General features: G+C 45.1%; 1 protein-coding gene across 1 annotated transcript in view; it reads right to left on the reverse strand.

Annotated features, from left to right (window-relative positions):
* Window positions 1-10,223, reverse strand: part of CDH13 (cadherin 13) — a 1,882,652-nt gene extending 1,872,429 nt beyond the window's left edge. The window contains exon 1 of the mRNA XM_068261396.1: window positions 9,994-10,223. Within this exon, the coding sequence (XP_068117497.1) occupies window positions 9,994-10,184 (191 nt within the window). The 5' untranslated portion in view covers window positions 10,185-10,223. The remainder of the gene's footprint in view (window positions 1-9,993) is intronic.
* Window positions 10,224-11,851: the final 1,628 nt, after the last annotated feature.

Here is an 11,851-nt window from a genome sequence, read left to right on the forward strand (position 1 = left end):
AGGAAGTACAGTACACGAGTCCTATAAGCAGCAGAATACATGGGCCCTATAGGAAGCACAGTACACTGACCCTATAGGAGTCACAGTACATGGGCCCTACAGGAAGTACATTATACAGGCCCTATAGGAAGTACATTACACAGGCCTTATAGGAAGTACAGTACACGAACCCTATAGGAAGCAGAATACATGGGGCCTATAGGAAGCACAGTACATGGGCCCTATAGGAAGTACATTACACGGGCCCTATAGGAAGTACAGTACACGAGTCCTATAAGCAGCAGAATACATGGGCCCTATAGGAAGCACAGTACACTGACCCTATAGGAGTCACAGTACATGGGCCCTACAGGAAGTACATTATACAGGCCCTACAGGAAGTACATTATACAGGCCCTATAGGAAGTACAGTACACGAACCCTATAGGCAGCAGAATACATGGGGCCTATAGGAAGCACAGTACATAGGCCCTATAGGAAGTACATTACACGGGCGGCAGGCCCTATAGGAAGCACAGTACATTGGCCCTATAGGAAGTAAAGTATATGGGCCCTATAGGAAGTACATTGTACGGGCCCTGTAGGAAGCACAGCACATGGCCCCTATAGGAAGCACAGTACATGGGCCCTATAGGAAGTACAGTACACGGCCCTATAGGAAGTACAATACACAGGCCCTTTGGGAAGTACAGTATAAGAGCCCTATAGGAAGTACAGCACCTGGGCCCTATAGGAAGCACAATAATGAAAGGCAAAACGTATTCTCAGCTCTTAAAATGGAATCTAGGCTTACATTTTACTGAAATCAGATTAAATATTTCCATTGCTCATCCAAAACATGTGAGCCTGCGATCCGTCCCTGAACGGTCTGGAGATCTCTGTTAAATGTGCTCTTTGGGGACATTTGTTCTATCCGGTCTGCGTAATGCTCTCAATGTGATGCGGCGCTACATTAGCTCGCTAACATGAATAAAAAATGACTCATTGCTCTGTTCCATGGAGAAGACAATTAGGATAAAACAGAGCGCTGCTTTACTGGACAAGCTCTGAACTATGGAATAGCATTTGTTATTTTACTAACTTACACTATTCCCATTACATTCACTGAATAGTTACAGCCCTTCCATGGCTTGTTTTCCTGCAAGCACCCATCTCCCCTTCCTCCCTACAGCACCTCAGAAATAGTCCTTCAATGATCGGGTGCTTATGTGTGTCTTTCCGTGTGTTTCCGTCTGTCTGGCTGTCTGTGTGTACAATGAGTGTTTATCTTTCCATGTGTTTCCGGCTGCCTGTGTGTACGTGTGTCTATCTTTCTGTGTGTTTCCGTCTGTCTGCCTGTGTGTACAATGAGTGTCTATCTTTCTGTGTGTGTGTGTACAATGAGGGTCTAGCTTTCTGTGTGTTTCTGTCTGTCTGTCCCGTCTGCCTATGGGTGTGTGTGCAATGTGTTTGTCTATATATCTGTGAGTTTCTGTCTGTCTGTGTGTACAATGAGAGTCTATCTTTCTGTGTGTTTTTGTCTGTCTGTCTGTGTGTACAATAAGTGTCTATCTTTCTGTGTGTTTCTGTCTGTCTGTGTGTACGTGTGTCTATTTTTCTGTGTGTTTCTGTCTGTCTATGGGTGTGTGTGCAATGTGTCTGTCTATCTTTGTGTGTTTCTGTCTGTCTGTCTGTCTGTGTGTACAATAAGTGTCTATCTTTCTGTGTGTTTCTGTCTGTCTGTGTGTACGTGTGTCTATCTTTCTGTGTGTTTTTGTCTGTCTGTCTATGTGTACAATGAGTGTATATATTTCTGTGTGTTTCCGTCTGTCTATGGGTGTGTGTGCAATGTGTCTGTCTATCTTTCTGTGTGTTTCTGTCTGTCTGTCTGTCTGTCTGTGTGTACAATAAGTGTCTATCTTTCTGTGTGTTTCTGTCTGTCTGTGTGTACGTGTGTCTATCTTTCTGTGTGTTTTTGTCTGTCTGTCTATGTGTACAATGAGTGTATATATTTCTGTGTGTTTCCGTCTGTCTATGGGTGTGTGTGCAATGCGTCTGTCTATCTTTCTGTGTGTTTCTGTCTGTCTGTCTGTCTGTCTGTGTGTACAATAAGTGTCTATCTTTCTGTGTGTTTCTGTCTGTCTGTGTGTACGTGTGTCTATCTTTCTGTGTGTTTTTGTCTGTCTGTCTATGTGTACAATGAGTGTATATATTTCTGTGTGTTTCCGTCTGTCTATGGGTGTGTGTGCAATGCGTCTGTCTATCTTTCTGTGTGTTTCTGTCTGTCTGTCTGTCTGTTCCGTCCTATGGGGCCTGTTATATTATAACTGTATATTGTCCATTTATGTTTCATAGCTACTAACCACTGGATAGCCATTAATATTTGCTGCTTTGGTACAACCAAAGCAGGGGAGGCCGAGTGACATCTGGTTGTTATGAAATGCCACTGAATGGCAGTATTTGTTTTCAAAACATTTTATTAGAAGGTCTAACAGTTTACAGTGTTATGCAACAAAACTTTTTAATGCAACAAGAAACCTTCAAATTCTCAATAAAATACATAACCGTAAAACGAGAGTACAATATGTCCTGAATGGTAGTATTTGCAACCACAAGTGTCTGTGGTTAGCACATTTTGTGAAACCAACGTTTGTAACATCACTCAGATGTCCATGCAGGGGACAGGCACCACCCCACAACCCAAGCTAAATGATTGTAGCTACTGAAGGTCATGTCTAGGAGTCACGGAGAAGCATGTGTTTTGTTTGATCAGCTGATAGATTTGCAGAGCTCTTATTTGCTGTAATCTCATCCTATTTTAGCACATGGCCATAACTAACAAATCAGAGACGCACATTTCTATCACTTGACCAAACTGATCACGTGCTTCTCCATGAGTTCTCCAAGACATGACCAATGACCATCACTACTTGCAGAGCAGATGGCAGGTGGTGGACGAGCCACTACAAACTGCCCGTGTGAAAGAGTCCTAAACCGGGTCCATTGAAATTAAAAGTGCGACTCAGAGAGTCAAGCACAGTGGATAATCTTAAAACTCTGGCATCTTTTCGGCGGCCTAGCCTGGTGCTCCCCGGGGTGGCATCCAAGCTGCTGAACAGATGTTCCTCTCTTGTAACTTGGTGTAATACAGAGCCAAAATAAGCTATAGAAGAAACACTTTACAGCTGGATGTGGCCTCATTGTTTGTCGCAACTGAAGACATTCGCACATTCATGTGTTAATGATCAACTTAAATGAGAAGAAGACAAAGAAGATACTGAGAACAATGTCAGCAGCTGTGAAGCAAGAAAACAAGGCTGCAAGATGTACTGGAGACAAATGATGAACTCCATTAACGCAAAGACATCGAGATAATCGTCATGCAGGCAACAAGGATGATTTGGGGGAGAATTGAAGCAAAGACAAGAAAAAACTTTTCAATAGTTTTGGTTGGTTAAGGGGTCTAGAACTTCCACGATCAAATGTAACAACAAAGTAAAATTTGGCCCCAGGTGATTTTTGGCTTAGTTGAAACTTGAAAAGCCAGAACATTAGACTTATTGGTATTATAGACCAAGGCAAGCAGATTTTCAATGGTCAGAGAGGTTCAGGAAGCCAGGGGTGACGGACATTTAGCGGGAACCTTTTCAGGGGTATCGGGGTGAGGTTAGGGTTAGGCTAGGCCAGGGGTGGAGAGATTAATATTGAATTCAGCTTATAGTCCATTCAAAAGACAGCAGTAAGGATGGTCAATAAAATGCTAATAATCCTAAACTGATGCAAAGTTTTTGCAGATTTAGGCCAGGTGCTCACCAGCAGCAATTTTGCCGATCTTGCCGGTTACAGGCTATCGGCAAAGCGTTGCACCAATGGAACCCTATGGGGATGGAGGCGGAGCAATCCAAAAAGAGCTGCCTGCTTCAATTTTGCGATTACCATACAAGGCAATGAGGGCCAAAACCCAAGGACTCCTGGAATCACAGAGAAAATCTTAGTAGTGGGCACCTGTCTTAGTGCAAATTCAAAATGGACCCTTAAAACTCAGTCCAGAAGAACTTTGGTATTTAAAACGTCTACAACCAATTTAAGATACATACCCACATTAGAGGAAAATCAGCCTTAAACGGCTGATAATATCCGATTTGAGCGACAATAAAAAAAAAAAATAAACAACATTTGTATAGCACTTTTCTTCTGTTGGACTCAAAGCGCTCAAGAGCTGCAGCCACTAATGGCGCACTCAAGAGGCCACCCTGCAGTGTTAGGAAGTCTTGCCCAAGGGCTTTTTACTGAATAGGTACTGAACCTAGCCAGGATTCAAATGCTGGTCTCCCATGTCAAAGGCAGAGCCCTTAACCAGTACCCTATACAGCCACCATAACCAGTCACCTGGGGTGCATACTGTAGACACCTATCTAGTATGTGTACAGTATGCACCCAACGTTGATTATAGGACAACTATCAAAGTTAGCTAAAATTCTAAATACCACATATATTTCCAGTAATTACTAGCAAATAGCATTTTTTCATCTTTTCATTTATGTGAAGAAAAAAATGACAGAGACGAGTTCTCACTGTGGGCATTACAATTGAAGGCTGTATCCAGGACATCCAGCATACAGAGACAGTCCTTACTAGCAGTAATACTGTGAGTAAAATGCATTGTGGGAAATAACAGTTGTTCACAGCTGGGTCTAACTGCCAAAAAAGCAAGCAGCACCTCCTTCCACTGACATCACCTGCCAGCAGTAAAAATGTCACCATGTGGTAAATGTCCGAATGTAAATCAGGGATAGAAAAATTTTTACAATGGGCAAACACCGACTAAAACATTTATACATAATTATTGTAAAAATGAAGCACTTTTTTTATTACATTATTTTCACTGGAGGTCCTCTTTAAGAGTGTCAATTTCACTTACAGTAAAAAAAAAAAAATCAGTACGACTGACAAACAAACAAATTGCATTTTTATAAAAGCCAATGAAGATGTCAGTCCCCATATTCGTCTCACTGCAGGTTTTCTATTAAAGCCTGTAATATAAATGATGTTGTATATGTTTAGCGGAATAATACCCTCAGGGGGATACAGAAAAATGCCTTCATCAGCGACAGTGACACCGTTTCAGTGTAATCCGGAATCAGTGTGTTGCTGGAGTTTCCGCGTGTCGCCAGCGCGCAATGTGACACCTTTCTGCACGGATCATTAAATCGCATTGTCAGTAGGAATCTAATCACTTAATGCGATATGTCGCCGTCACCTCCCAACAATCCCTGTTATTCTAGTGCGAGAGTAAAAGCAAATAGCCCCGCAGATTCCAGGGGCGCGATCCATGCTGAGCTAGAAGGAACGAAGCCGCGGACTCCGGAGGCGCACAGCCGGCTTGGCACGCTCAGAATACGGTTCATACTAATCTGCTGGATGTAATTCTGCATCACGGCTAATCTCCGCCAGCGCTGTTCAAAAAACAAGACTGCACGAGATGGGATGACCGCCGCGCGCCCCGGTTTGACTGATCCAACAATAAATTATTCACTGTCAGTAGGCATCTGTTCGCCTGTAATTGAAGCGATCTTTTTTTTCTCCCATTAAAGTGTGTGTACTGCAGGAGCCTGCAAAGCTAATGGAGCTTGCAGCTGACACTCCGGGGCCTGGCACAGCTGAAGCCCAGAGAACATGTTACACGCGGCTATTTATTTAAAGTGTAACGGCAATCGTCAGAGACGTTGTGGGTCTAAATCCCTTCCTCGTCAATAATGTAATCATACTGCATTATTGATTGTGCTCCTAACCTTGCTAGGACGTTACAGCACCTTCCATTGCTTACATGCAGCAGCTAGAGAGAAGCCCCATTTCTGTACTCCAGCCACTTCCTGCTCTGCTACTGCCTCCCGGCTCCACTCTGCTCCCTGGTAAATACTCCAACTCCATCTTCATATGTCTTCCCAGCCACTGCCTGCTCTGCTACTTCTGTTGGGCTTCACTCTACTCCTGCTACACACTCTTACTCCAACTCTATATGTCTTCCCAGCCACTGCCTGTTCTGTTACTTCTGCTGCCCTGCTCCACTCTGCTCCTGCTACACACTCCTACTCCACCTCCATAGGTCTTCCCAGCCACTGCCTGTTCTGCTACTTCTGCCGGGCTTCACTCTACTGCTACACACTCCTACTCCACCTCCATGGTCTCGATTCACTAAATGGTGCTAAGTGTTAGTACGCCAGTGTAAAGGCACTTTGGACGCAAAAACGGCCGCTTCACGCGCTAATATGCAAAACTTTGCACTGGTGCATGCGACACGCGGACGGTACGACGTCTCGGGCGCACCAACTTAACGTGCGATCAGTAACAGCTTTGGACATGCAAACTACTTAGCACCCTATTTTGCACGTCCAAAGCTTTTAGGCGTGCTAACTGTGTTAGTACCCTTTTGTGAATCAAGCCCCATAGGTCTTTCCAGCCACTGTCTGCTCTGCTATCCCTGCTCCACTCTGCTCCTGCTACACAATCCAACTCCCCCTTCATATGTCTTCCCAGCCACTGCCTGCACTACTAATGCTGCCTGACTCCACTCTGCTCCTGCTACACATTCCAACTCCACCTCCATATGTCTTCCCCAGCCACTTCCTGCTCTGCCACTGCTACCCAGCTTCACTTTGCTCCATCTAAATACTACATCTCCACCTCCATATGTCTTCCCAGCCACTCACTGTTCTGCTATGGCTGCACTGCTCCACTCTGCTCCTGCTACACAATCCAACTCCCCCTTCATATGTCTTCCCAGCCACTGCCTGCACTACTAATGCTGCCTGACTCCACTCTGCTCCTGCTACACATTCCAACTCCACCTCCATATGTCTTCCCCAGCCACTTCCTGCTCTGCCACTGCTACCCAGCTTCACTTTGCTCCATCTAAATACTACATCTCCACCTCCATATGTCTTCCCAGCCACTCACTGTTCTGCTATGGCTGCACTGCTCCACTCTGCTCCTGCTACAAACTCCTATTCCCAGAACTTGAAGTCCTTATTGTCAACTGCAGGCCGACATACTCGCCCAGTGAGTTCTCCTCCTACGTCCTTGTTGGAGTGTACATTCCTCCTGATGCGGAGATCAAAACTGCCCTATGCGATCTAAGTGACACCTTCATGCAGTGAGAGAAGTCCCTTCCAGACTCACTGTTCATCATTGTGGGGGATTTCAAAAGGGCCAACCTCCGCCAAGAGCTGCTGTGCTTCCATCAGCACACGGCCTGCCCTACTACGAACGACAACACCCTGGATCACTGCTACACGGTACTGAAAGATACATACAAGGCCATCCTGTGGTCAGCACTGGGCTCATCTGATCACTGCCTCATCTACGTGATTCCAACTTACAGGAGTGGCCTAGAAACTGTGAAACTGGCCTGCGCAGTAGAGCGGACCCGGCAGAGATTGGCTATTTTCGCCTATCTCCGTGCAGAGAACCGCAACAGGGCCCCCGCTGGAGCCAGGAAAGGTAAATAAATCAGCGCTTGTCAGGCTTGTTGAGGGAGGATTCCGGGACACTTCGGGGGAGCTAGCGCTGGACTGCTTGCAGCTACAGGGGAGGGGGAAGCTTCATTGGCACCCTGAGGCTTCCCCCTCCCGAGGTGAGTACCCCCCAGGGGGACTTTTTTTTAGTTACAGGTTCTCTTTAAGTCCTCCAAAGTGTGGTCAATTGACGCTAAGCTGCAACTTCAAGCCTGCTTTGACGGTACTGACTGGAAGGACCTGGAAGCGCCAAACTTTGCGAGTGGTTGGACAAGGTAACCTTGTACATCAGTTTTTGTGAAGACTTCTGGGTACCAACCAAAACCTTCAAACACTATCCGAATGACAAACCATGGTTCTCCAACATACTACGGAAACTGGGAAGGAATAAAGAAGCTGCACAAAAGTCAAGCAACCAAGAGGACTGCAGGAGGGCAAGAAACAACCTAAACCATGAGCTGTGAGCTGCCAAAAAGAGCTACACTGAATGTCTGAAACAGAACCTCTCCTCGAATGACTCACATGCTGTCTGGAAAGGGCTATAGGCTGCCACCAACTACAAGTCATCTCCCTAACATGCAACACCTAGTACTGAGCTTGCAAAGAACCTAAGCAAATTCTACTGCAGGTTGGAGATCCAGACAACACCTGCAAGGCCTCCAGTGTCACAAGCCCTCCCCTCTGTTGTAGATGTCAAGTCCAATCTCGCCCCCTCCATCAGTGAATGAGGCCGATGTACAACAGAGCGTGTCAAGGTTGAGTGGTAGGAAAGCCTCAGGCCCTGACGGAGTGTTACTAGCCTGTTTAAAAACACGTGCAAGGCAATTCGATCTTGTTCTCTCTGCCATCGACACCAAATCCCCTCCGGAAGGCAAAGTCCCTGCATGCTTCAAGAGGTCCACCATCATCCCCATCCCCAAAAAGCAGGGAGTCACGACCTCTATCCATCTTACATCCATCATCATGAAGACGTTTGAGTAGATAGTCCGGCCCCTCCTTAAGCTCTCCATAGAGGCTTTGCTGAACCCTTTCCAGTTTGCGCATAGAGCGAACAGGTCCACTGATGACCCCATTAACATCCGCGTTTGGGTTAAAATTATCGAGTTGCAGTAAATTGGATTTATGTGGAAATTTTTAAGTTCCGTTTTCCGATTTCCAACTTTTGATCGGAAATGTGTAAATTTAAATTCCGCGTATTTCCATTGAGCTGAGCTTCATCCCTAATACTGATTTGTGTACGAGCAGTGATGCAGCAGATGAACGCAGATGCTATATTCCTATCTTCTGTAATAAATTACATCTAACATAAATTGCTTGACTCAAGTCAGTGCTTACTGTGGTATAAACCCATGATGACAAAGTATGAGATCAAATTTTTGTCAAAGTGATATTGGTGTAAATATTTCCATATTCGCCTAACTTTATATTTCCTTAAAAATAAAAACTTCCTTGAGAATGTTTTTTTTAATGCCCTTTGACTACAATGCATTAGGGAAAGCATGTGACTTTTGGTGAAAAAGGAGTTTTCTCATGCGCATATATTTTTGCAAATTTTCAGATTTGTGTGAAAATATGAAAATGTGACATATTTTATCATTAATGACAACCAAACTTCTGGGTTTCAGTATATAGTAGAGGACAGAGTCAGCACCAAAGGCGCTGCAGGACCCCCGTGTACATGTGCAACCTCTGTGATGTGGTCTTGGGTATCAACAAGATCCATATACTGTGAGAGGAACAGCAAAACAAGGCCCCAATCCACTTGCTTAGGGGACTTTTAAATATGCAACCAACCCCAGCACAGACATAGGAGCAATCAGCAATGGGACACCGGCCTGACATCTGTTTCATGGACAATTCTGCTTCTTCAGAGACCGCTAGTACAACATACAAAAACACATTATATACCCTGTAAAGCAGGGGTCTCAAACTCGCGGCCCGTGGGCTATTTGCGGCCCTCGATGCAATATTTTGTGGCCCGCGCCGGCAAAAGCTTCCTTATAGTTCGCTGCAGTGCTCCCAAGTAATCCGCCGCATCCCCGCCGCTAAACGAGGGCTGCAGAGCCACCAAATCGCCCAGGGGGCAATCTGCGGCATTTCCTGGAAGGGGCAGAGCTTTCAGCTTCAGCTCTGCCCCTCCTGACATCAATCGCGGCGCATCGCCCCCTCTACCCGCCCCTCTCTGTGAAGGAAGAGTAAGAGGGGCGGGCAGAGGCGGCGATGCGCCGCAATTGATGTCAGGAGGGGCAGAGCTGAAGCTGAAAGCTCTGCCCCTTCCAGGAAATGCCGGCGGATTGCCCCCCTGGCGATTTGGTGGCTCTGCAGCCCTCGTTTTGCGGCGGGGACACGGTGGATTACTTGTAATGGGGAGCTGCTGATTGATTGATTGATTGATTGATTGATTGATTCCCTTATGCGGCCCAGCCTCATCCTGACTTTGCCTCCTGCGGCCCCCAGGTAAATTGAGTTTGAGACCCCTGCTCTAAAGTATATCACTTACCACTCCCCACTGTAAAGACGCTGTAATCCGGTGAATGCTGCTGCTGCAATCACTTCCGCAATTTGCTTCTCCCCTTTCGGAGTCACATGCAGTGCCCAGACCACCAGCGGTTTGGACAGCCATCCAATCGAGTGCTGATACCTCCGGCAGGGCTTAAGACGGTAAAGGCATGATGTGTGCTTCGTAGTCATGGAGAGCCAAGGCCAATGCAATGGGGGGGGGGGGGGGGTGAAAACTGTGTAAGGAAAACAAATACAAAGAATGAATACACAGAATTAAAATGTATCAAAATACAAATTCTTTCACCATTCTAAAAACAATAAAGTGAGCTGAGCTATAGAAATGTACATTCAATAGTCATCCAGAAAGCAATGCAATTCATTTCATTCAGCCCACCTGCAGAGCAAGACCTTGTAAGTGAAATTAACCTTGCTTCTTGCTGGGGTAAAATTTGTTTACAATTTTGCCAAGATTTTTCTATCTCACTGCATTTTTGCCTTGATTCTCATTTAAAGTGGACCCAAATTAAAAATACAAGATTTCAGAAAAAAAATCTATTTTCTAAATTATAATACTAAATAGCAGCCTTTTTTCAGCTGCATGATGACACATATAAAATATTTTACATTTATTGGAGGAACCCCTCCCCTTCCTTTCAAATTGCCGGCATTTTTCCGGCAAACTGGTGGAGTAGATGGTGTCCGGCAATGGAGGAATTGCTAATGGCTGCCCCCAGTATAACCCTAGCTATGAAAAGAGAAGGGTGAAAAGCATGCACTGAAATGATCATAGGTTTGAAGGAGTGTTTATTTATCTTTGTATGTGTCAGAGTGGTGCAACTAAATATTTTTAATTAAAAAAATGTTTGGTTTGGGTCCGCTTTAAGTGAATGATTATGAGAATACATTTTTCAAAATGCAAATGCTGCGCAAATTGCAGCCAGTGTGTATCAGGTCTAAGCAAGGACTGAAACATCCATCTAGTCAGGCAGGTTCTCTGCATTCCTTTTACCAATATAATATTTCACAAGCATAGAAAAGAAAAAAAATTGGGTTGTCCATCCCTAGACCACCCTCCTCTCTGGATCGATGAGCAACATTTCTCATAAAGGGTGACTGAAGCGGATTTAAAAACAAAAACAGATACTTACCTAAGGAGCCTTCCTATAGAGCCGTCCCGTTCTCCTCCCAGTGTCCTCATTCCCCTGCAGACTGCCCCGTTAGCAGTTCATGACCGTTTGGTCATGGACAGCTCTCCTCCACATTGGGTGGCCTTCATCAGTGTTCAGAAGCATTCTGGCTTCCAAAGACGAGCCGCTCCGTACTGCACACGCCCGAGTGCTTCTGAAGATTGCCAAAGTCTCCCACGGCAGGAAATTCAAATAGAGGAGACTGCGGGGGATCGAGGGCAACGTTAGGAGACTGGGAAGGCTCTATAGGACCCAGTGCCTTCCCTCTCCTTAGATGAGTATCTGTTTTTTTTTTTAAATCTGCTTTAGACTCACTTTAATACGGTTTAGCCTACTTCTCTAAAGCATTCCGAAACATAATACTGCAAGCTCTTGTGTAGAGTAGTCGGCAAGCACTACATTCATCATTAGGGGTAAGCGCACAGATTTAACAGAATTTAGACTTTTGGATCCCAATTTCGAGCTGAAAATTGGAATCCAGAATTCATAGAATTCTGACATGTAGATTCCAAAAATGATGTTAGAGTAATGCAAAAACATTTTTTTTTTCACATATACAGTGGTGTGAAAAACTATTTGCCCCCTTCCTGATTTCTTATTCTTTTGCATGTTTGTCACACTTAAATGTTTCTGCTCATCAAAAACTGTTAACTATTAGTCAAAGATAAC

This window comes from Hyperolius riggenbachi, chromosome 11 (assembly GCF_040937935.1).
Source record: "Hyperolius riggenbachi isolate aHypRig1 chromosome 11, aHypRig1.pri, whole genome shotgun sequence".
Classification (NCBI taxonomy): Eukaryota; Metazoa; Chordata; class Amphibia; order Anura; family Hyperoliidae; genus Hyperolius; species Hyperolius riggenbachi.